The sequence below is a fragment of the Pangasianodon hypophthalmus genome, chromosome 16, assembly GCF_027358585.1.
Source record: "Pangasianodon hypophthalmus isolate fPanHyp1 chromosome 16, fPanHyp1.pri, whole genome shotgun sequence".
Lineage (NCBI taxonomy): Eukaryota > Metazoa > Chordata > Actinopteri > Siluriformes > Pangasiidae > Pangasianodon > Pangasianodon hypophthalmus.
Genome location: NC_069725.1, coordinates 22878610 through 22905569, shown reverse-complemented (window position 1 = coordinate 22905569; position 26960 = coordinate 22878610). Strand labels below are relative to the sequence as shown.

Below are 26960 nucleotides of genomic sequence, written 5' to 3'. Positions count from 1 at the left end.
GTGAAAAAAGTATGTTCATTTATTTTTACCCATCATAGAGCTGGCATGACACTGGCACCGAAAGAAATTTATCCAGATAACAGAGATACAGAAAAAGCAAACAAAAATGCAGCTAATCTGTCATGTAAATGTTTAAGTATTTAAAAAATACTTAATTAAATGACTTTATTACATTTAACAGGTTGCTTTCACAGTAACAATAGTTGTTAGCTAGCTAAACAGACTACAGCCAGACAAGGTGAGATTTCATGTTCTTAGCCTGCTAATAAACCGAGCAGGTTTGCTAGTTAGCAAAAATCTTGAACCTTTTTAGCCTTCTCCAAACATTAACTATAATAACTAGATAACTAGCTAGCTACCTCATACCCTGTATGTTGTCATGAGTGGTTCCACAACTGTGGTGCCATTTAACCCTTTGTAACCCTTTGTAACTCAACTTTTAACTCAAGTTAAAAATCAACTTTTCCAACAAACAGATATAAAATGCAGCTACATGAATTATTCTCTCATGTAAAGTTTTGCTAAGTATTTTTAAAAATCAGAAAGCTAGGAAGTGTCTTAACAGTAAGCTTATTATTAGCTTGTATTAGCTTGTTAGTTAACCAAGTTGAGCATGAGAGTTAGCTACCTAAACAGACTAAACCTGGATAAAGTGAGATTTCAAGTTCTTAGCTAGCTAATAAACCCGGTATGTTTGCTAGCTAGCAAACATCTTTGAATTGTTATAGTGGTTTCTAAACATTAGCTAGATAACTAGCTAGCTACCAAATGCCCGAACACAGATGCCATGCCATTTACCCCTTGTAACTCTTGAAAATGTAATTTTATCTTGATTATTTTCCAACTATTTTCAGAATCTAAGAAAAAATTAAATTAATCATTTAGAAAAGCCCGGGTAACAAGCTCACATATTTACAAAGTTTCTTTACTGCATTTTTGCTCTTAAATGAATCAGAATCAGAATCGGAAAGAGCTTTTGTTGCCAAGTGTGCTCACATGTACAAGGAATTCGACTTGGTACGAAGCTCCCAGAACACACATACCAATAAGACAGCGAGACATATAATAATAAAAATTACAAATAATAATTTTACACACACTGTACAGTAGACACAATAGGCTTAAATGGAATAGATATATGTACAGATGTGATATAATACAGCTATGTGCAAGGTGAAGGCAATGGCAGAAGCATTGAGGATATGTGTACAGGTAATATAATAAAAGAATGAATTTACATATTGCACAAAAAATTGTATCCACAGAGAGGTATTACACTAAGAAGGACCTAGAAGTCAGTTAACTGTTCATGAGGGAAATGGCTTGTGGGAAAAAGCTGTTCTTGTGCCTGGTTGTTCTAGTGGTCAGTGCTCTGAGGCGCCGGCCTGCAGGGCAACAGTTTGCAGAGACAGTGACCTGAAATGATTTTACCTGCCCGTTACCTCACTCTGGATGAGTATAGGTCCTGTAGGGTGGGCAGGGGAGCACCAATAATCCTCTCAGCAGTTCGGACTGTGCGTCTGTAAATGAGTAACAGGGTTGAGTTTTTGGCATAGAATTATTAAAAACACAAAATGTTAACTAGCATCCATGCTAAGGGCATGAGGATTTAAGGTCAGTCAATAGCACCATATCACTGCAAATAAATACAAATACATGAGAGAACTTACTTTCTTCTTCCAGTGACCTTCAGGAAATTCAGATGATCACTTTCTGTCATTTTTCTGTTGAATATGTGACTTGTGGAATGTTCTAAATATTTCATAAGGGTGAATGTGTTCAGGTAACAGTATCGACTGAATTAACTGAAACGTATTTTTCATAACCTATAATGATTGACTTGTGGAAAAGGATGTTTCAGGCATGAGATGTTAAATGGATTCACACAATAATGCAAAATAATCAGATTTTAATATAACATAATAATAAATATAATTATATTTCAAGGTAATAGGAACCACTAGCACTGATAAGCTAGCCTGCAAAGTTAGCTTTTTTGCCACATCAAGGGAAGCGAGTTAAATCAGGAGAAGTAGGATTAGGATGGAAAATTCCTCATTTAACAGATATTATATTGTTAATTTCCTAATTTGACTTTTTTTTGTTAAATTTTACAACACAACTGATTTTCCAACTTTTACCATCAAAACAAAAGGATTTACAAGTAAAAGTATGTATGATGTACTGAATTAGATTAGATTCAACTTTATTGTCACTGTGCGGAGTACGAGTACAGAGCCAATATAATGAAGTCTTGACAGTGCTGGGGCTGGAACCCCTGGCCTTCTGATCAGTAACCCAGAGCCTTAACTGTTCAGCCACCACTGTCCGCTATTCCAAATTATTCCAAACCATCTTGCACAAAATGAGTAAGAATTCTAATAAACAAGAATGATTTCAATGAATTTCATGTTTTAGGAGTCGTAGGAAAAAAGCTACAGCTGCTAACACTTCCTCACCACCAACCTTCACCATCATTTCATGACAGACTGCATGCTACTCACTGAAATTTTCATCTATGATGAAGTGTGTTGGACATTTTTTTTTCTGAAATGAGTAATATTTCAGATTGTCCAACACACTTATTCATCATAGGTGAAGGTTTCAGTGAGTTGCATGCAGTCTCTCATGTCAGCTCAGAAGTTGGTCAAACTCAAACCTATGAGCAAACTAAAGCTTTTATGTCCTAAAATGGTAAAAAATTTCCCTCCTCAAATCAACAAAGGAAATACAATAATGAAATAAGTATCAGAACTGTCTCCAGCCGCAGTATGATGGCCGCAAATATCCGACCCGCTGTTTGGCCATTAGTGCAGACCCCAGCAGGAGTTATTAAGGAGATTGCTGGTCAACCACAAGCGTTATTGTGGTTATTGTTTGTGCACAAGAGGCCTCACGCTGAGGAGCTGGAAGGAGCAGCTGTGAGACATAAACCAAATCAACAGGCCACTGGCATTACTCATCATCCCAATCCTCTTGTGTGGGCTCAGAGCATGCTGGAGTGTTGTAATGAAACCTCACGGCCAAACTTGTCACTTCCTTTTCCTAAAGGGATGACAAAGAGCAGCAACAAACGCTAATGCTCAGAGTCATGATTGGCTTTAATACAACGCTGTTTTGCCAGAGGTGGAGGTATGATGGGAAGAAAATGTCAAATGTGCACACATTCTTGCTTCATGTTATGGCATAATTTTTGGCACCCTTGGTAAAGATGGGCAAACAAGCATATTTACCCATAAATGAAAAAAAAAAAAAGAAAAAAGATGTTTGTTTGTGTTTAATTAGTATAATCTAAAAAAAATATGGAAATATGAGAGAAATCTAACCTCAATAAATTGAAATAAATTTGTTGTAAGAAATTTTTTTTAACAAAACCATGTGTCAATTATTGGCCTCTGTGATTTAATCCTTTGTAAAATCTTTGTCAACATAACAGCATTTATTCTTCCGAGAATACAGAGTGAGGAAACAGAGTCCTTGGTACAGAATCTGTCCAGATCCTTCAGGGTTCTAGGTTTTTTCAGAGCCTAGATTATTGGTGTTAATCAAAAGAACATGTTAAATACATAAAGTAGTATATACAGTGTATATAAATATATAAATGTGGCCCTTCAGGGACTCCAAAAAATGCTGATGCGGCCCAGACAGAATTTTAGTTTGACACCCCTGCACTAGATGACCAATTAAAAAGTAGACTCACTAGTGTTGCACTTACACATCCACTAGAGGACACTACAACTCTGTGGAAGTACAAGTCCTCATGTTTTTGTGCCTGTGTAGCACTGAACAGGTCTCACAGTACAGCTTCTTTTAAATAACTTGAACTGGGTGCAATGAGGCTTACGACACTGTTTTACAGGAATCCTACGACCAGTCAATAGTTACTCGACTTGTAGTGCAAAATAACAAAAACCTCATGTTAAAGTACGTAAGGAAATTTTAAGTGTTGTTTGAATTTGTAAATGTTGTTTAAATTTGTAAAAACGCAAAAACTTGTAGACCAGGAAGGTGTGAGCAAGAAAACAATTACCTTTATACCAAAGAAAAGCACAAGGATAACTTTAAATGGGAAGTTTTATGTGTCAAGTTTACAGATTAAGTGTGACATCATTGTAAATTTCCAAAATGAATGAGGTCTTTAGAAGGTCAGACGTCTTGAATGTGTGGTAAAACATGAATTAAAGGTAAGACGGGGTAATGTTACAGAATACTGACTTAAAGCCATAAAGACCTGGTGCCTCGAAGCAGGTCTGACTGGTTTCTCCAGGATTGCAACCTGCTGAAACCATGAAAAGAACCTTGAGTATGTCGGAGCTGTGCTGAAATGAAAATATGGATCAGCGCTTTTTTGGAGGACATAACAAAGGCTTTGAGTGTGAGTCAGTGCCTTAACAGCCCAGAGATTCTTGCGCAAAAATATCACACCCTGATTATGCCCTTGTCTGTGCTGGCACTCCTGGGTGATTTCAAATTAGGTTCCTCTTGTGTTTATGGCAACAAACTAATCCTAGATCAGCACTCCTACTGATGGTGGTATGTGAACAGACACCATGATGATTCCAAGTTCCTGACATTTTACGTCTAATGACAATGACAGGTAATGCAATCAAGAATGAGAAGTTTATTAATAAAGATTGTATTAATAGTTTTTTTTATACATGCATAATAAAGTGCTGTTCAAAAGAGAATAACTGTATACTTGAAACAAGGTTTGTAGGACAATTAGGAACAGTTTGAATATCATTGCTAAGCAATGTTCAAACAGAGCTTTGGTGTCAAATGCATTCTAGCACTTATTTTCAATGACGAGGACCTCCCTAATTAAAAAGAAACAGTAGGGTAATTGCTCGCTATGACTGCAAGGGCTGTCTGCTAATGGCAACACTTACTACTAAGCATTTTAGTAAAGACATTTGTAATTATCCTTCACTTATCCAAACAGATCCTTCAGCTAGAAACAATGTAGCAGCAGGCACACTAGTAGAATCACAATTTATCCACAATTAATGTCTTAACATTAACAATTAATGTCTTCGTGCTAAATATTACACTTATCCACTAAAGTAAAAAAAAGTTCCAGCACGTCCAGAACGTCCAAGAATTCAAAGAATGTCCTTGGCACTGTTTTCATACAGCACCTTTCTTAAACGTCCAGTGTACATACAGAGACCCATTTGTAACTACATCTTACAGGACAGGCTCCCAACCCTTATCCTGGAGAGCTCCCTGTTCTAACACATTCTAGTGTTTTCTCTGCTGTAACACACCCACTTCAACTCAGGAAGGGATGTTAATTAGCTGATTAGCAGGTCAGGGGGTTCTCCAGGACCAGGGTTGGAAATCTGTGTCTAGAGTAAAAGTGCTACACCACAGTCTCCCCATTCCAGTCTAATGATTAGAAAGTAAAAGATATACACTGATCCTAAATCAGGATTCCTGCTTTTAGAAGTAATATTGATCAGGAGGTCCAATATACCGTTTGTTGGTAAACCATTTTGAAGCTTAGTCTTTGATCAGTCCCAGTCTCCTCAGAGCCTGCTTGCGATCCTCGCCGTTGTTGCTCTGTGGGGAGATGACCACGCTGATGCCATGTGACCGAAGAGACTTCTGGGGCTCAACCTTCAGCTGTGCCAGTGATGGAGCAGGGTTGGGCAGAGATCTCCTGAGCTCTGGTTCTCTGTTTGATTCAGAAGGTATCTGGTCAATACTGAAGTCCTTCCAGCTTCCCACAGAAGCAGGTTGAGATCGGTTATTTCGCAGATGTCCAAGCGGAACTGCCACATTCCCGGGACTCTCTTCCTGGCCTGTTAACTGTGAGGGATTCTCGAGTGTAAGGCTTTTCAGACCTACGCCCGATCGCTCCAAGGACGCCGATTTCATTTCAAAGGGTTTTGGACTTGGCGCCCTTGTGATCAACAGATTTTCTCTTTCTCCTTTTTCAGGGTGTACGGGTAAAAATGAAAAATCTGTTTTTCCTTGTGCCTCAGTTACTGCATGGTGCTCAGCATGCACAAGCACAGAATTAGCAGTAGGTTCTGCAGAATGTGACATTGCAGAAGTGCTCGTGTTAAAGGAAGTCTGTGGAGAGGCCTTGTGTGGTGGACTGGGGCAGAGGCCTGGGTCGGACTCACCACTCTTCAGCAAGCCTAGTTTCTTCAGAGCTTCCTGGTGAACCTTCTGTTGGTTTATCATCATACGATCACCTGGTGAAACGAGGGAATGACCTGGTGTTGCATCTTTGTGGCTTTTTAGGACAATGCTGGAAGGCAGTTTTTTGGGTTTGGGTGCCACAATGGGTGGGCTTTTAGGTTCTCCATATTCCACTACAGTGAATGCACTGGTATCTGGACCAAAGGTTGGAGAATTTGTCTGGTCTGACACATTATGGCCAGATTTTGCTGGAACTACTGGTACTTTTTCTGGGGCTTTCTTCATTGACGCTTTTTTACGCAACTTGTCTAGGTCATTTGGCGACAGCTGTCCTCTTGAGGATGTAGACAGTGGTGTTAGAGGCTTGTTTGTTTCGAAGTGTCCATCAAAACCTGGAGGAGGGGCGATTGGCATGCTTTCACTTTGACATGGCTGTGATGGGAATTGGGATGCAAGCTGTGAGGAAAGTTGAGTTGAGGTTTGGGGTTGGTTTTGTGCTGCTGGCAGAGTGTGTACTGGTGGGAGTACTGGTGGGAGTACTGGTGGAAGTACTGGTGGGAGTACTGGCTCATCCATAAAGTCTGAAGGAGGAGGAAGCAGCTCCATTGGCATATCGGATGAAATACTCTTGTGCTTCTGATCTGACCTTGGATCGATATTACTCTTAGGAGCGTTGTCTTTGGCTATAGCACCACTTGAAGAGTCAGGTTTGACTGGAGGCTCAGGTATAAAAGAAGGAGGCAAGTCAGTCACATCGCTGGGTGGGTGAGCATTTGGTTTGTGTTTCCCAGGATTTGGAGCTGATATAGCAGTTCCATCTGCAGAAGTCAGGAACTCTGGAGACTGGCGAGAGTTTACTGCAGCGGTTTTAGGTGTGTTAACCAGTACAGCTGGTTTTTGTTCAGTAGTGGAGAAATCAGTTTTTTTCAGCAATTTGGCATTGCCGTTGGCTAAAACTAGTGGAGTTGGAACAAGCAATTTGTGGGGTTTATGGTCTTTCCCCAAAACTTTATTGGGATCGTCATGGACTGATAGCTCTGAAAGACAAACAAGTGGAGAGAAAATAGAGAGAAATTTGATAAACATGAACAAAATACCAGGTTTCCACCAGGTTTTTTTGTGTAATTATCATTTTACCCATAGACCAATTTAGAAGATCTGTTTTTTTTTTTAAATCTTATAAGAAAAATACTGGTCTCCTACAGCCTCAGAAAGACTTTTCTTGCACATCTGATGAAGGACTTTTGTCTGAAATGTCCTGTTTCTCTGGAAACTTAATTAATTTTATTTAATTTTTACTACAGCCAGTTACTTCCTGGATTGTTCTTCACAGATTCTGCTTTATGGCCTTTAATAACTCATTCAGGAAAAGTTTATGAAGTTTTAGCAGACACTGAAATGTGTGCTCATGTGGCCCTTCATACTCACCCTCTCGATTAACTTGGCTACTAGAGCTAAGGTGAGCCATCTTATTTGTCAGATTGCGAGACGGATGGTCTGGTTCACCATTTGACACGCCACTGTTGTCCTCCGCCTCCAGAGACTCAATGGTTTCCTCCAGAAACATGAGACATGCGCGCTCCTCAGCAGAGAGATGCTCCATACTGTTGTCACTCTGCCACAAATGGACAGGAAAGTAAAGTATGCTTTACTTCAGATTGGTTGAATAGATGACTGATAAATTCACTAGTCACTGTTGTGGGGACATTGTCTAGTCAGAGCAGTGGAAAAAAACAGCAGACGGTAAGGAGATGTAGGCAGACGGTAAGGAGATGTAGGCAGGCGGTAAGGAGATGTAGGCAGACGGTAAGGTGATGTAGGCAGACGGTAAGGAGATGTAGGCAGACGGTAAGGAGATGTAGGCAGACGGTAAGGAGATGTAGGCAGGCAGTAAGGAGATGTAGGCAGGCAGTAAGGAGATGTAGGCAGACGGTAAGGAGATGTAGGCAGACGGTAAGGAGATGTAGGCAGGCGGTAAGGAGATGTAAGGCAGACGGTAAGGAGATGTAGGCAGGCAGTAAGGAGATGTAGGCAGACGGTAAGGAGATGTAGGCAGACGGTAAGGAGATGTAGGCAGACGGTAAGGAGATGTAGGCAGACGGTAAGGAGATGTAGGCAGACGGTAAGGAGATGTAGGCAGGCAGTAAGGAGATGTAGGCAGACGGTAAAGTAATTTTGCTAGTTTGACAGTATTGACTAGATTTTGTCGTTAGCAGTGTAGCCAAAAAAGCACTGAAACTGGAAATGTACTTTGTATCCTGTGTACAGCTGGTAATTGAATTAAGGTTTGATGTGTCCTTTGTTGTAATAAATAAAACAGACTAAAAAAAGCAATATCCTGAAATCAGAAAATTTATTTAATTATTTATTTATTTTTTTAATTCCTGCTACTAGTGAAGTTAGTACTTGTACAACCCCTAGCGTGATGTCAAAAACCTGAAGCTGAATAATTTACCCACTGCGCAGTATCATATCATAGAAACAGCCACTGAAGGTCAAAGTTAAGACCTCTTAACAGTAAAATTGTAATACCTTTGAGAAAGCTACAAAGGTCTAAAACCAGTCTAACATTTGTCAAACATTCTTCTTTCTGATCTGCTGCTCTCTTTTTGCTACCTTGCTGTAGGCCCTTACAGCCTGCAGTCATATGTCGTGATGTCTAACTCCAAGCAATTATTTTAAAAGTACTTTTCTAGAAACATTATACAGTATGTGCTAAGACTTGGAGCTTTGGATACCTCACTGCATCCTTGTTCTGCAACAAGGCAGTAAAAATGAGCAGTGGATCAGAAAGACTGATATTTGCCTTTCTTATCTCCCCGATGAATAGACAAACTAGCCCAGTGTTTGTAACACCACCATGTAACTTCCTTTTCGAGTGCAAACCAAAGTGTGTTGGACTGTTACTGCTCTCAGTAATGATATTATACAAGTCTGTTCTGACTATCGTCCCCCTGAGCGATGTATTTTCCAGGACTCAAGGTGCCTGTCATTAGTTAAAGCAAGTTATTTTAGGCAAAAGTGTCATTATATTGATATTTGGAAGTAGAGAATTCAGTGGTGCAAATTTTGGAGAGCGTTCTGGATGCGGTTCTCTGTATAGTTACAGTGTTTGTACTTTTTAGGGGAAATTACTTACTTACTTAGTCAGTATATTAGTTCATAATTAATATTTGAGGTTTGGGTAATCTCATACGACTATTTTTTTGAGATGAGCTCTCAGGAGCCGCACAGAGAGCCGTCATCCTCCTCCTCCTCCTCCTCTTTCTCAGCTGGAAACTTGAGCTGTTGATCAAAATCTCACTAGCCAATGAGAGTGAATCGCTGTTAAGCCCCGCCCACACGAGAGGTTTGTGCCAGAATGGCAAACGTAAACTTGCGGAGTGTAAACGAAAACTCTGGCAGCGCATTCATAAACCATGATTAGCGAAAAGGAAGCTTAGAAAACTGTTAACAAAGAACGCTGTTTATTAGAAGACCATGTTAAATTTTTGCCACTGAGTTCACTGTTTTCAGTTTCAGAGTGTTTTTTTTTCCTTTTCTCATTGTATAATTTTGTTTGTTTCTTAAAAAGTTACATTCAATACTTTTGACACAAATGCAGTTCCATACAGAGGCGCCATTCTCTGCCACTGAAATACTGTAGGCATATTTGGCCTGAGCTCTACTTAAACTGTCATTCCAGGGCTAGTTTCAGAGCACAAGCTGTCAGCAGTGCAACCAGATTTTGTCTAATTTTGTGCTCTGAAAGAAAAGAAAAATACGGGAACTTAAAACACCAATCAGCCATAAACTACCAAGCACGGTCACAGCACAGCTGGTTTAGTGACGCACACAAAACTCCATAATAAGCAAAGATTACAGAGAGCTGAAACAACTAAAGTAAATTCTCCAGTAATGGAGCCATTGCAGCACGTCGGCTACCATAGAAACACTAACGCTTCCTCTGTTTATAGGGCACCATTACTTTTGTCCTAATTCAGTGGCTAGTCTTATTTCTCTTAATTTGTTTTGGATCGCTTTCTTTCAAGTCATTAATATGAAACAACAGAGTTTTTCTCCTTAATTTTACATGCATTTACATTTACGGCATTTGGCAGACGCCCTTATCCAGAGCGACTTACATTTATCTCATTTTTTATACAACTGAGCAGTTGAGGGCCTTGCTCAAGGGCCCAGCAGTGGCAGCTTGGTGGTGCTGGGGATTGAACTCATAACCTACTGATCAGTAGCCCAACATCTTAACCACTGAGCTACCACTGCCCTAACATTTACATTACATATAGATTTATTAACGAACTGCCTGGCATTTACGCAAAAATGAACACAAGCTTAAGAGCTCCAGTAGGATGCTAACATTTTCCCCATTTTCTTGAACAGTTATATAAAATCCAGTTCATTGACTTTTACTCACACACATGAGACTTCACTATAATTCATACTCACATAGCCCGAGTTGATGCTGATCATGCTGTCACAGCTGCCTGCACTGTTCATGCTGAGTGACGATCCTGACGCAGAGTCGCATGGCCAGGAGTCATGCATCCGCATTGCACGTGAGAAGCGATGAAGAATCGAGCGACCCCTTCCCGGAGCAAAGGTGCCACACTGGGGGGTGAAGCACAGAGAGACACTGATACTGAAGCCCTCATTTTCTTCCTTTGCTATGTGATACAAGCATTTCAGAGCGCATGCAGATGGTGATCAGAGTGTGAGAAATCTGTCACACTCTTATGCGAAAGTGAGTCACACCCTACACCTTCCAAGTTGACAGAAGGGTGTTTTCATACTTGGTCCATTTTAGCGTTAGCATGGCTGCACCTTTTTTAATTGTACAATTAAAATTTCTAGGACTCAGGGAGCTGGATATCTCATTGCAGACTACGCCCTATAACAAGGTGGAAAAACATAAGCTGTATAACTGCCATTGTACGTTTGCTCTTTGTAATGGTTTTGAGCTGTGATTAAGCAAGAAAGGTTTCTAAACTCTCAGCAGTTTCTGTTCTGTGGATTGGAAGGTTGTGAGTTCAAACCCCACAAATGCCAGGAATGTGCCATTGAGCCCTAAGTATCATTAACTTTAACTACTCATCTATATGCTTGACTTAAATTCTTACTTAACATATAATTATGACTTATCAGGGATGCATCGATAACATGAGTATGAGTTCATGTTTTTTGGTTCTGACCAATACTGATACTGACACAAAAAGTGAGTAACCTGTTTAATATTACACAATCAGGGAATTCACAGAATATTTTTTTTAGCTCCGTTTATGTAGGTTGCTGTTATGTGCTGCTAGTAATGAACTCCTTGTGCTCCTCGCCAGGGTTTGCATTTTCCTCGTGAGTTTTATGTTTAAGATGGTCATTACAAATAAGTGCACTTGCTCCTTGACTCATGAGGAAAGTGTAAACCTGTGAAAGTGTGAACGGAAGCGTGAGTATCTCAGTGCTCAGTGCTCGCTGAAGTGAAGTGCTCGCTCTCACCTGAGACAGTCTCTCTGCACGCCTGCTTCACTGCTTTACTTATATCACGTGTTGGTATTGGACCCTTCCTTACGAATATGAGTATGAGTAAACGAGCACGGTAATCAGACTGATACCTGATACCAATATCAGCACCGGTGTATCCCTATGCACGATAACATAATGCATTTAAGATGACACAACATATGACGTATAAAGGATCAGACTGCATGTTTGATTTGTTGTGACTCGAACTCATACTGACTTGACTGAGACACTGAGACACTGAGACATATCATAGACACTTTTATGGACATTGCGTTTATTGGTATTATGACAGTGTAAATGTTTAAGAATCATATATATATATAAATGTAAATAAACATGGAATAGACTTGAATGATACAAGAACTAGAAGTTTTCAACAGAATCTCGTGCAGTCTCAGGAACAATAGTACTAACCTGTACCTTTCGTTGTCATGGGTGCATATACTGTACCTTTAATATGTATCTTTCTCCTGGAAACGTGGATATGGCTTACCTTCAGAAATGATTAAACGTGCTTCCTTTTAAAGCTTTAAAGGTACGCTACACACACCTTTCTAGGTAAAAGATACCCACTAAAGGTACAAAAGGTGTATGCTTGATTAAGGGTACCACCCTAGCAACAAGACTGGTTGCTAAGAGTGTGTTATAAATGTCTGAAACAGTCCTTCACAGACAGCAGAGATCACATGAGTGCACTATTAAGTGAAACCGAAGAAAGTATGAATGAAATGAGAATGCCTTATAGATAAAAAACATCTCTCTGGATGATCATGCTGTTAAAACAATTATTACAATTTCCTTAAATGTTCTTAAACACAGACTTATATGATCAGAATCCTGTTGGATGTTTGAATGTAATTGTCCTAAAGCTACAAAACTGGCCTTTCAAACAAATGATAACAATAACGCTGCGAAACATCAAAACATTAACAAAACAATGGACAATCCCAGTCTGCAAACAAAGAGTAACTAGTGTGTATAGCAAACTATTCCGTTTTCTTTAAAATGAAATGTTTCATATAACTTTAAAACGTAAATTATATTACACTGAAAATGTAGTAGTAGTGAGTAGGCACCTTTATTGTCAATCTAATTCAACACAAGGCTGAGGATCGAAAGAAAAACGAAATAAATATTACTGAAGTTCATATCCAAGGCTTCTGAGCAGCTCGAACAGGAAGAGTGCAGCTTCGAGGATTACAAAACACACATGAATAGCAATCATTGTTCATGCAGGGAAGCTTTTCAAGTTGTTCAGCATACCAAAGGCTTCAATCTCGCCTTGGTAAACCATGCTAAATGAAAGCATGAACACACACACACACGTCACTGGGCCTGGTCCTCCCTGTAAACCTGAAGAGCGAGTAGGTAGAGCTCCACTCCGAGCCTACACCCGCGTTCACACTATCATATCTGTTTCAGAAGGATTGCGTGCTAGTCCTCTTACTCTAGAGCTACGGGTGAGTGAGGAGAACTCTGATTCACAGAAGGAACAATAGCATGAAAAAGCTGGATGGAGAAGTTTGACTAAAGAATATGGTGATGATGTCATGAAGGAGATTTCAGATAATGCAACGTCTGGCTGCTTTAAAGGTCTTCCCTGCATTCTAGAACAACTTCAAACAGTCTTCCCTGCATTCTAGAACAACTTCAAACAGTCTCCCGTGCATTCTAGAACAACTTCAAACAGTCTCCCGTGCATTCTAGAACAACTTCATACAGTCTTCCCTGCATTCTAGAACAACTTCAAACAGTCTTGCCTGCATTCTAGAACAACTTTACACAGTGTTTTGTGCATTCTAGAACAACTTCAAACAGTCTCCCGTGCATTCTAGAACAACTTCAAACAGTCTCCCGTGCATTCTAGAACAACTTCAAACAGTCTTCCCTGAATTCTAGAACAACTTCAAACAGTCTTCCCTGCATTCTAGAACAACTTCATACAGTCTTCCCTGCATTCTAGAACAACTTCAAACAGTCTTCCCTGCATTCTAGAACAACTTCAAACAGTCTTCCCTGCATTCTAGAACAACTTCAAACAGTCTCCCGTGCATTCTAGAACAACTTCAAACAGTCTTCCCTGCATTCTAGAACAACTTCAAACAGTCTTCCCTGCATTCTAGAACAACTTCAAACAGTCTTCCCTGCATTCTAGAACAACTTCAAACAGTCTCCCGTGCATTCTAGAACAACTTCAAACAGTCTTCCCTGAATTCTAGAACAACTTCAAACAGTCTTCCCTGCATTCTAGAACAACTTCATACAGTCTTCCCTGCATTCTAGAACAACTTCAAACAGTCTTCCCTGCATTCTAGAACAACTTCAAACAGTCTTCCCTGCATTCTAGAACAACTTCAAACAGTCTTCCCTGCATTCTAGAACAACTTCAAACAGTCTCCCGTGCATTCTAGAACAACTTCAAACAGTCTTGCCTGCATTCTAGAACAACTTCAAACAGTCTTGCCTGCATTCTAGAACAACTTTACACAGTGTTTTGTGCATTCTAGAACAACTTCAAACAGTCTTCCCTGCATTCTAGAACAACTTAAAAACAGTCTCCCGTGCATTCTAGAACAACTTCAAACAGTCTTCCCTGCATTCTAGAACAACTTCAAACAGTCTCCCGTGCATTCTAGAACAACTTCAAACAGTCTTGCCTGCATTCTAGAACAACTTTACACAGTGTTTTGTGCATTCTAGAACAACTTCAAACAGTCTCTCGTGCCTGGAATGAGAAATGTGCCACTACAATCTGAAATTCAAATGGAAAAATCTGAATTTTTATTTGAATTTGGAAGTGAAATTTTGTAGTTAAATTAGATCAAATTGAAATTGAAATTGTATTCCATGGCTTGAATGCCAGGTTTGAAATCAAAACACGACATCTGGGGAATCAGGAAAAACAAACGAGCACAGATTCGATTGCTGCCATTTTAACCAATGAGCCAGTGATGCAGTGTTATGATTCTGAATTTGAACTGGATTGTCCCATTGGATTTGAAGTTTGTTACTGAATTTGAAATCTGAATGTGAAATTTCTACATCTGATTCAAAATGAAATTGAACCCTTGCGTACAGATTCAAGTCAACTACAATTTTGATCTAATTCAACTACGAGACATTACTAATAAAATGCACATTATTATTGAAATTCAGATTGTAGTGGCAGATTTCTCATTCCATATTCAGCGCATACTTGAATGCTATCAAATATAATTTCTTCTGCATTCCAGACTTCATTAGAAAATGGCAATTAGCTGTTAGCTAGATGTGCTAATACATATTAGTTACTTGTGAATTTTAAAAGGCGAACACGCGATACGCAGCTGTTTAAGTGGGTAAGGTCACAACAATGCTGGAAAATATGGACATTAAGCTAGCTAATGAGCGAGGATAATGACTTAACGACCCAGTATGCAGCTGTCAAGTGTTTTATGTTGAAGTGCAGAGTGACAGAAAATCAGGAATGTCAACATTTCCATCAGACGTTGATCCTGTAATTGCACCTTATTACGCTTAGCATCAACTGCTAACCAACCCTCTACGAAATTATTATGAAACCTTAAAATACTGAACCCTTAAGTAAGAAAGTATAATAAAGTGTAATTACCCGTAAACTTACGCATGTTTTCCTTAAATTCAGTGAGCAGTTTGAGAAAAAAACAATCTCTTCGGATTTTTCAGGACTCACAAACCAGACACAGTGTCTGAAATGAAAAGCTGCTAGTCTAAATCGTCAGTGTAAAACGCTCTTACCAACACAGATGGTGGATAAATTCTGTCTACAGAGCTTTGCTCTTTCTCAACATGGAACAATGTAGAATTTCATTCTCCTGGTCCTGGATTTTTCCTCCGAACACTGATTCAGTGAACGATTGTTAATCAAATCTGAGTGGATTAGGGTTATGAGGGTTACGAGTCTTCTAAAGGTCCCAACAGCGGCTCTCGAGCAATCCTAGGACTTACTGAACTTTAATCGATAAGGTCCTGTTACAGGATTTTACTATAGTGTAATATCTTAAGATACAATACAATACAATGTGATATTTTGATTCATAAAGGCAGTACGATATCTAAATCTAGAATTTTCTGATCAATATGTGAGGCTATCGCTAATTTGCCACTGATGATGACGTGGAGAAGGACCATTTTAAACATATCAGAGTGAAATCATCTTGTTTACACATCAGTTTACAAATATGAATTCTTTCTTACACACCGGCAGTTTGTCCTTTTTCAATGCTAATTGATTTATAATCGATTATAATCAATTTACGGTTGCTGCATTGATCATTTAAATTGTTACACATGTAGTAATATCGTAACTATGGATATACATACGAGCAGAAAATTGTGTGTTATAAAGTGTTATGCTGATATTCTGATATTGTTTCCAGCCTTTTCACATCATTTTCCAACAACAGCTAATCTAACGTGGTCACGACAGTAAAGCTATTTTAAAGCTAGTTGATGATATCGATTGATCACAACTGAAATTAATTTCCTGAACATGAAAACATTATGGATTTCTGTATGTCATCAAGCCTTGGACTAAATCATTGGCTCCCAGATATTTTGGGCAAAAGACCCCAAATGGAGTTAGAAATTTTCTGAGAACTCAAACCCGACATTTTTAAAAGTCCAGATTCATAATTCACAACTTCGAAAAACGTTCGATTTCTTGACTTCTGTTCAGAGTCACTCGACGTCATCGAGGAACTAGTGGAGGCAGATGGAAGAAGAAATTTGTTCATTCGTACCACTGAACTCCTTCACTAGTGCGATAAAAGCTAAAATAGCACATACGCTCTTAACTTGAACGTGAATGCTAGTGACATTTCAAAATAGTAACATAAAAATGTAACTTTGTTATAGCGATATCTGTAATATTAAACTGTAAAATAAGCAACTAAAATAAAAGAGGAGACTGTGTTTCTCTCATAACCTCATTTGTAAACCAAAGTGTCGTGATCCCTAGTTTGAGCCTAAAGGTACGTTGCGTTCATTTGTTTTTTCGTTCCAATGTGAAAATGGGAAAAAACAGGAAACACACTCAAATAAGAAATTAATTCATAAAAATATTTTTTAAAAATAATAAAATATTGACTTGTGTATAATTGATTCTAGAAATCAAATATTTATGAATCCAAATATGAAAAAATCACATTTCAGCTCACATTTCAGTGTGAACAGAGTCGACCTGGAAGTACAAACATTTTCTTTCTTTCTTTCTTTCTTTTAAATAAAAGAAAAGAAATGGAAAAAAAAACTGCCCCAAAAGAACAGTTTTGCGTCTTACTTCATTTGGTTGTTCATCGTTCTACAGACTATCCTCTGGTTAAAATGCGTACTCAGGAATTCTGCTTTTATAAAACGTGATAAAAATGTGAGCAGTTTATGAAGAAATAAATTTACGGTGATTAATATATTCTTATATTGCAGAATCTGGAAAATTTTGCTATTTATTTATTTATTTATTTAGCCATCATGCCTTCCTCCTTTACCATCACCCACTTCCTATTTTTAAAAATGCACGTAGTGATCCGCACGAGCAAACAGGAACTAACAGCGCTTATTAATTTTAGAAATTATAAAAAGCAAACAAACGAGAAATACGAGAGCGCGTTTTGTAATTTGTTATTTATTGTTTTAAAGCCAAAAACTGTTTTCAACATCTCGTTCGCACAGATTCTTTCCCTTTCATTTCAAAACAAAAAACGAATGAAGTGAATGATGAATTTTCAGAATCAGAACTTAATCTAGACGTGAGAAAACAAAACATCGTCGCTTGATCTCTGTGTACCTTCACACCACAAAAAGCACAAAGAATGTCAAGCATGCACCCTTTGATATCGTGGCAGGTCTTCAAGCTTAGTCAATCATTTACAGTAAACACACACACGCACACCCACGCACACACACACGCACGCACACACACAGGGTAATGGGTGACAGCAGAGGCACATCTACAGCCTCTGTGGCTGGATTAAAACTTCATTCCTCAGTGATAAACACACACACACACACACACACACAAACACGCAGGTGAAGAGAAATAAATGACTACACCACATTCTTGGTATCTCTAACATCATGCTCCGATCTTTATCGCAGCACACAGGACATGGTTAAACACACATCAAACATGTCCTCACCCTGTAAAAGTGGAGCTAGTGCAAAGATTTCGCTCTTATTTCACCTCTTTAAACGCCAGACGAGGTGCAGGAACAGAACGAGCTCCTCCTTCTTCTGTTTACACTGTAAAGAAAAATGTAGTCGCTCACAGATCTGTGCTGTGGTTTACAAACAGCTAGTGCTTACATCGTTTTCAAGTGTCCAAGTTCGAGTTAAAAACATCATTTTAGGCTGAAATCCAAACCTTTCCATGTTCCCTCTGTAGACGCACTACATTAAGTATGCTAGAACATCCGCGTGGACGCTACGTAGTGATACACGTCTAATAGAAAGGTGACCACAAACACAAGCTAGCAGACAAATGTTGCATCAACAGATACTCAGGCTCTCTCTCTGTGTGTGTGTGTGTGTGTGTGTGTGTGTGTGTGTGTATATGTGTGTGTGCGCTTTTATGTCTTGGTGTGGTCAAATGTCCTCACAAGAATAGGAATATCTGACAGTTTTAACATTTTATTTTCCTTTTTTTTAGTGAGTAAGTAAATTTTGCTTATAAAGCACATTTAAAATAACAAAAGGTGAACAAAATGCTGTTCATATAGAAAAGTAAGAATATAAAAATATAATAATATAATATAATATATAATAAAATATAATAATATAATAAATAAAACAACTCTAGACGTTGTCAATTTGGTCAAAAATGAAAAAAGGAAAACTGCTTTTTTACTTCTTACTTACATGTTTATTACTTACTTTACTTGTTTATCTATCTATCTATCTATCTATCTCTTTATTTATTTATTTTAAATCTATATTTTTTTATAAAACAAATTAAAACACACTGAGGCAATCAATGTCTTAAAAAAGAAGACTGTCCGCACAAGGAAACCTGCTTTTTGTCTTTCTTTCTTTCTTTCTTTCTTTATTCACTCACTCACCGACTTACTTATTTTACAAAATCTACATGTTTTATTTACAAACCACACAGTGGCAATCAACGACATTGTAGATTTTGTGGGAAAAAAAACAACAACAAATAAATAAAAACAAAAAAGGAAAAAAGAAATCTGCTTACAGAAGGAAAACTAATATTTCTTCTTAATTATTTTATTTATTTATTTACTTTATATTATATATTCACTTAAACAATTAAGAGCCAAAGGTTTCCTTTAGGTTACTGAGATTAAGGTTAGGGTTAAGGGTAAAGGGTTAAAGGTTAAAGGTTAGAGTTAGGGAAAGCATTGATTAGCTGCATTATTATTTGTCAGTGGAAGGTGCTCATAGGTGAGCAGGCAAACGTGTGTGTGTGTGTGTGTGTGTGTGTGTGTGTAACCCGACTCCGTTTCAGTCACTTGACTTCTTGACTTCATGTTTTACAGATTTCTTTTCAACACACACTACAGAGCTAACTGTAGTAAACTACCAGCGCGAGCTGCACAATAACTCCTTCTTCTCTGTAATTTACTGTAAAATTCCGAATAAAAACTCACCTGTTGGGGAAGAAGCGAGTCCTCAGAGCAGAGCCTGTACTTCCACCTGCTCCAGCTGCGTGTAAAGACACACACTCACACACTAGAGAGCACTTCATAAACTCCTCACACACATAACACACACATAACACACCCACACACCCCCACACGCGCTCCGTGTAGTGCCAAAGCGTGCAGAGGTATGGCTATAAACCCCGCCCCCTGACCTTTCAGCCAATCAGATGCAGGATACAAGGCGTTGCCAGGTGAGCCAGCAGGTCGCAGCTCGCAGTTAACGCCCTCAGTGATGAGAATTCCGGCTCTTCTCAGTGACTCGACTCATTTGACTCATTCGGCTCACCAGTAAGAGTCGACTCCCAAATGACTCATTGTCATTTCTGCAGTATTATGACCAGTGATTGTTCTGAAACTAACAGCAAACTCTGTTTATATCACAGAGCTGTTAATTCTCCATTCTGATTGTTGATTCATTTTCTATAATAGCAACCCTGACAATAATGTCAACTATCATTCAAATCACAGGTTTATATTAATGCTGATACATTATCGTTTCTATAGTAATAACTTATTCACTTTCTGTAAGGTGAGTGATGTTTATTTAACATTTATGGAAGGAGTCTCCAGTGAGAGCGCAACTGGAATGTTAACATATCAGTTGTGTTATTCCAAAAAGTTCACAATATTGATATCATGAAAATGTGTCTAATGTGTCTAAGGTGTCTCTGCAATTTACTGGCCAGACTTTATTCATTTTTTCCCAGACCATACTCATACCTTACTCAAATATTCATTTCAAAATACTGTCAAAATATCTTCAATTTTTTCCAAGATGCATCTAAAGTAAAGCCGTTAACATAAAAAAATTAACATGTTTGCTTAATTGATCAAATGTATAATACACAGACGTTAACAACTGCCTGAAGTAAAGTGAAATACTTTTTTACAATTTTAAAATAAAAGAATTTCTGGAAAGAGCAGTGTGAAACTGTATTACATTATTATTTTCATCATTATGTCCTGTTATCATCTACATTTTCATCATTTTCATCAGATTAGCTCCAGACTAGAGGTCTGGGAGGGAATGGAAGGTGGTGAAGTCAGTGAAACACACACCTCACCATACACACTAACGAACACCTCTGATTCATTTAGGTCACTTTTATTTATATAACACACATATAACACACTTTTATTTATATAACACACATCATGTGTCAGCCGAAGTGCTGTACAACAAAATCAAGTCAAGAGCAATGAAATAAAATGCAAATAAAAATTAAACAAAGCAATAAATGTATAAAACAGCAAGAAGCATTAACTCAATTCTACACACCTCAAAAAGATTCAGATGTCTGAGAGAATAAATACTTTTTTAAATTAAAATGCCTACTGTGGTGGATTCCTTTAATAAAAAAAAAAATTATGCTGCTCCACAAAGGAAGTATGTAATATGAGTTATGTGAGTTGGATCTCAGCCATCACTTAAAAATCACAGATTCAAGGAACAGACTCGTTCACAAACAACCCATCACTCGTGGAAAGAAGCTTCCAGCCAAAGAAGCAAAAGAAATGCACACACCAGCTTCTCTAAGTCCAGCATTAGATATTCCAGTGTCAGTCGTCTCTTCTAATCCGGTCTCTAATTTACTGCTGTTGTTCTGTACAGTTTCTTTAAGAGACAGAGAGAGAGAGAAAGAAAGACAGAGAGAGTGAGAGAGAGAGAGAGAGAGAGACTGGTGAGGGAACAATAAACATAAATATAAACTGCTATAACGTAAGTGTGAACAGGAATTATATTTCACCAACATTACATGTAACTAGAAATAGTTAAAAACGTGACATGTCATTCCTTAATAAATACAAAACTGTATTAGTTGGAAAACTGCTGTGTTATAAGAGGAATAAAACACTTTGCGACATGCTGTTTCAGGAAACTAATCCACTTCGGGGTGATAACAGTAACTCGATTCATCACACCACACCACTGTTGATTATTTTCCTATAACAGCACAACATGGAGTGTTTTATTCCTTACTAAGGATTCAGTTCTTCTCTTAATCCTAGTTAGTTTATAGAGATGGAAGATATTCAAGAATCAATTTATCAAATCTTAGCATGGAAGCTAAATTTGGTTGTTTTGGTAGATTTAATGCAAAAAAGGGCTTGTGACTAATCACTAATCCCACTAATCACTAATCAGGTCTCGTTTGCAGGTGAGTTCTAACCTAGTGAAGCTAATGTAGTGCTAGCTTACAAAGTCTCTCAGTCTTCCCTTTCTCCAGTTTATTTACAAGCAGAGAATCATGGGGGAAAGGCCGCAGTTTCTGCTAATACAGAGCCGATCACCAGTGAAGATGTCTTGTCTTTCTATCTGCTGTACATTAATGCATCATCTCTTATCAGTGTTATTAGCTCCACAAGGCCTTTGCACTTTTCCTTGCATGATGAATCGCTTTATCCTGTCTGGAATTTATGGAAATTTCCATTTTGCATGTTGCAAATTGATGTTTATTCACAGGATGGTTTCTGTTTATGTAACATTTTTGGACGGAGTCTCCAGCGTCAGCGCTTTGTAACAGTCAGAGGTAAACTCGTAACTTTAGGTTTTCCGACAGAGGACTTCAGACTTGCTGGTTTCTCTAAAACATTACAATGTACATTTTTTCAACTTCAAGAAAGAGAAAAACATTAAATGTAGCTATAAACAGACAAAAAAACTATAACATATTGTTCTTTAATAAATAAAAATTCCAGTCGTTAGCTAATTGCTGTGGCATAAGGGGAATAAAACACATTCAGGGTGTGCTGTTATTGAAAAATAATCAACTTTATTATAACTTACCAACTTCGCTTCATCACACCACCCTGTCATTAATTATTTTCCTATAACCGCATACCAGAAAGTGCTTCATTCCTTACGTAATAGCTCAGCTCTGCTTTAAAGTGTCCTATAACATACCTCATAAGATTTTATTCAAGGAATTAGCTTGCTTGTTTTTTATTTTTTTTTAACATAAAGGTCATCAAATGTTTATGGGCTTTTTGTTCATATCTTTTGTAAAGGCTCATTGTAAATTTTTCGACCCTTAGAACACTTTATAACAGAATTTCGAAATGAAACTTGCTAGCTAACTAGCATACTAACTAGCATACCAGTCAAATGTTTTATTTTTTGTAATATTATTTTTTTCTGGTTACTTTTATTATGTTCTTCCGCCATATTTCTGGTGGCTTGAAAAGGAAATTAAAAGTATTATTTATTTATTTGTTTGTTAGAGCAAATCGCTTCTGTTACGTATGCTTTGTTTGATGCTGATTAATAATCTATTAATTTGTCATTATTTGTTTGTCTGTATTTATTGTTTGTTTGTTTGTCTATGCAGTTGATCAAATAGCTCTGTTAGATGTGCTGTGCCATTAGATTAGCAATTAGCAATACCTTCTAAGTGCTTTCTGTTGCTTAATTTGAATCTCCATGCAGTCACCTAACAAATTTCACTTGAACTATTAAGTTTATGTTAGAACGAGTTTTTATAAAATGGCTGATTGGCGTAGCTCATCAGTGATCATCCTTCGACAAAAAAAAATCGAGTGTCCTTTTCACTTCTAGAAAGCAAACAAAGTCAAATCCAGGTTGCTAATATTAGCAAGGCTCAAGTGTTTAGAGCCCAAATATGCTCCAGCAAACAAAACTCAGATTCAGAGACTGGCGCATGGCAACGTTGACATTTCACCAAGTTATTCTTTAACTTTCAACTTCCTCTTTTATATTTACGCAACATATCGCTAAAAAACTACATCTGGCTTTCTCAAACTTACAGACGAGTGTGGAACACTGTAAGCCTGTAATGTAAAGCCACATATTTGCAAGAACATGCTGTTATTCCAAACGGTGACGTCATGTTTTAGGTCAGATGGTGTAGGTGTCCTGCGTGTGTTTGTGTTCAACTGTCAGCGAGGGGACCAGTCAAACCGGCCCATGATGGCCACCAGCCACACGCGTTATTTCAAGACCGAAGCCTGAATGGCTTCCCCGTACACGGCGCAGGAGGATATCTGCTACAAGCAAAACATGCTTTAAATACGTGTTATTATAGTAGTCAGCTTTTGCATTAGCGTGCTGATGGATCTGTCAAACCTCAAGAGTAGGCAACCATCCAGGTAGCAATGCCTTTTATTAAAAATGCAAAAACAAAAAAAACAACTACGTAAAGATGATTATAGTTACCAAAAACAAAGACTGTTAAGATATTTTTGTGAAATAAAATAATATAATAATAAAAACAATCATAATCTAAATGAAAGTTAAACAAAGTTATTATTGAAATATTGTGGAAAAGTAGAAAATGGTGGCTGGCAGGGCGAGACTAAGTTCTGAATCTTTAAATTGTTTAACATTTTAAAGATTTTTTAAAAAAAAAGGTCCATACTTGATATTTAATAATAACATATCATGTGTTAGGCCTGTGTGCAGGTTGTGTTCATTTTGCTAAAGGCAATTTTATTAACATTCTTGAAACATTAACTTATTTAGTGGGCTGTTATGAAAAAGTCGCATAGACAAGATAAACACACAAGATATATTATTGGAGTTAAATATTTTAATTATCTGCTAGCATTAAAGGATGAAGAAGATTCATTGCCTGGTATTTTGGTATTTTAGCGATGTTCAGAGGTTTCTGAGTGAAAATCTTAATGTATACGTGCCCTGCAGAGTGACTAAAAATTTAAACAAAAATAATGAACCTAAAAATAACTGAAACAAACAAACAAAAAATCTAAAAATAACGATGGACTAAAACTACAACAAAAGTGATTTACAAATGAAATGAACTCAAAGCTATCACAACACTGCTAGAGAATAAATTTAAACGCTTAAGTGAGATCTGTTTCTGTATTTCACTCTACGCTTTTATGTAGCATTTAAGCCTATTATATTAAGCACATGAGCTCCTCAGTCACTGTGTCAGCTTTTCATCCTCAGGGTTTTAAATATAGGCTTGTAGGTGATAAGCCGTCACACACCCTGCTCTCTGTATGGAAATGATTTATTAGGTGATTTGTTGACGAAGGGCGGATTTGACAAAATCCTATTACCATCAAGCCATGGAAGCACATCTTCTTTTTCTGGCCTACAGAGTCCTCTAGAGGACAATATCTGAAATGAGTTCTGTGAAATTCCCCTCCTGAAGATCTGACGCAAGCACAGACTTTAACCAGGAGTGTCAGAGATGAGAAAATGCAACAACATGCAAAATGTGTGACTTCCCCAGGCTGAGGATTGACCCTAATCCCAGCAATAAAGTCGCTACATTAATTATGTTAAACAAAGTGTATAAGCAAAACCAGACAATCAGCCACAAAATCATTACACAGAGCATTGCCTTGATGAATTCACCCAAGCGATTCACGTCTCGACTTGCCAACGTTGTCTCTATAACCAGGTTGGTCTGGTGAAAGCATTCAGTAATAATTTTCAGTAATAAATATCTCCAGTAAATCTAGACAACATACATTGCTTCACACTGTTCTTTTAGGACAGTAAGTTTTGGGAAACCGGTTTTGGGATGGATAGCGAGCAGGCCAAACGCAGAGAATGTGTGGAGGGATGGTGATCAGATAGAGGTATAGTGAGGAGGCTGAGGAGAAAGGTGGGTAAAGGGGTAAAGAGCAGGTAGGTAGATGAGGATGGATGGATGGATGGATGGATGGATGAAGAGATGGAGGGGAGGTAGAGGTGGTTGGATGGGGGAATAGTAAGAAAGGTTGAGGAGAATGTATGCAGGGATAGATGGACAGTGAGGCAGAGCTGGTAAGAGATGGATGGATAAAAGAATAAAGAACAGGTAGATAGAATACGATGGATGGATGGATGGATAGAAGAAGGGTTGGAGAGATGGAAGAGAGGTAGAGGTGGCTGGATGGAGGGAGTAGTAATCAGAGGAGAATGTAAGAAGGGATAGATGGATGGTGAGGATGAGTGCATGGAGAGAATAAGTGGCTGAAGAGGAGAATGAACAGATAGTGAGCCGATAGAGGAGAATGGATGGAAGGATAAGAAGCAAGTAGTCATGTTTTGCAGTGTTTCCAGAAGCATAGTGGTAAGATTCATATTTAATAATAAAAATAAGCCACGCCCACTTTGCGTATAAATCCGAATACAGATGGGAAGATTTGGAGCATTAAACAGGTATAGATAGTGTCATTGTGTTACACCTCTATCATACATTAGTTTATTATGTCTGACGCTGTCAGGACAGAGTCATGTGATCGTTTTGGGACAAAACATTTCATTTCCCCAGCCCTGCTCTCTCTTTGTAAATCACTCTAAACAATCGTACACTTAGAAAACACTGTGCATATGAAAGTCCTGTATTGTGGAACTACACAAATGTTTTTCATAACTGATCCAACCACAAAGGGAACGTCAAAGAAAAAAAAAAAAAAAAAGAATATTTTCATCCAGAGTCTTGAGCTAATGATCTGGATCTGTGGATCTGAGCTGCTTTGTTGCCTTGGAAACAAAACTAATATCAATACAGCTGAAGGGTGGAGAGTAGACACAACGACAGAATCAGTGGAAAGGGTGACGGCTCGTGGATTCCCCTGGACGAGGAGTCCACACATCTGGAGAAGATCATAGTGTTGTTATGTGTCTTGAATTTCAGCCTGGGTGGAAAATATTTAAAAAATATATACTGTATATATACACATGTGGACATGTCACTAGATTTAAGTCATTATACGCTCTCCTGAATGAGGTCTTTCCTGAATACCATGGTATCTTGGTGCAGATGTTTGACTCAGACATTACTGTATGTTTTGTGCAATGTTGGAAAGATTTCCAAGTACACGAGTGACACGCTGTGTCAGACAATTCAGACAATTATTTTATCTATTTGGTATTTTATGGAGCCATTTTAACCACATTTAATCATGTTTGTTATTTGAAATCCACTACAATCCGTTCAGCTGGCAGACTTGCAATAGCAGTTGTGCAATAGCAAACTCTCCAGAGGTTTTATACAAACATTTAGAAAAGTAAACCAGCTGTGGAGGGAAGGACAACAAAAATGACTACGTCCATAACAGCAATACAAGCACTTTTCCAGAGGTTTAGGGATTCCACCTTAATCCTATATGTGTAAAAGAACATACACGGTACTTTATCTTACACACAGACCAGTAATAAAAAAAATCAATTGAATTCTGATGAAAAATTATACTTTCAGTGCTTTCAAGTGGTTAAGTGGACAGCTGTAAGAAATCTTGTTTGGACCAAAAAAAAAAAAAAGGACCAAAAAAGTCTAATCTCTAAAAAAAATCTCTAAAAGTCAGATTTATTTGTAGAATTCAAATTTGATGCAAATTTATTTATTTAATTAAGCAAATTTGATGCTTAAAGGAAGGGAAATAATGGGAAAGTTGGGAAAATGAAAAATAAAGAAAAATGATAGCTACAGAATCATGCATGAAATAAAATAAAATAAAATGAAATGAAATGAAATGAAATGAAATGAAATAAAATAAAATAAAATCAGTATCTTCAACCCACATTCTAATTCCAGGGATGGTAATCTGTATTTCATTTTATTTTATTTCAAGTTATTTCAGGCTTCCTAAAAGAATTTTTTTATTTGCAGCAACCTTAAACACAAGCACCTCGAA

The 26960-nt window shown here is 37.9% G+C and overlaps 1 protein-coding gene and 1 long non-coding RNA gene across 9 annotated transcripts in view; both read right to left on the bottom strand.

Moving 5' to 3' along the window:
• Positions 1 to 4601: 4601 nt before the first annotated feature.
• On the bottom strand, positions 4602 to 19447 carry LOC113530963 (specifically androgen-regulated gene protein). 8 transcript variants are annotated; one of them, XM_026921401.3, is made up of 5 exons: positions 19293 to 19432; positions 17823 to 17925; positions 10597 to 10758; positions 7579 to 7765; positions 4602 to 7187 (listed from the first exon to the last, which is right to left on the bottom strand). In XM_026921401.3, exons 3-5 carry the CDS (start codon positions 10699 to 10701, stop codon positions 5503 to 5505), a joined length of 1977 nt encoding a protein of 658 aa, XP_026777202.3. In that variant the 5' UTR covers positions 10702 to 10758; positions 17823 to 17925; positions 19293 to 19432; the 3' UTR covers positions 4602 to 5502. The 8 variants fall into 8 exon arrangements, with proteins under 8 accessions (XP_026777202.3, XP_026777203.3, XP_034168070.2 ...); XM_026921402.3 differs by having other exon boundaries at positions 17867 to 17925; XM_034312179.2 differs by lacking the exon at positions 19293 to 19432 and adding an exon at positions 18047 to 18306 and having other exon boundaries at positions 17867 to 17925.
• Positions 19448 to 20501: 1054 nt separating this feature from the next.
• Positions 20502 to 26960, bottom strand: part of LOC128320695 (uncharacterized) — a 41200-nt gene continuing 34741 nt past the window's right edge. Inside the window, exon 3 of the long non-coding RNA XR_008304268.1 lies at positions 20502 to 20961. This is a non-coding gene — a long non-coding RNA (uncharacterized LOC128320695). The remainder of the gene's footprint in view (positions 20962 to 26960) is intronic.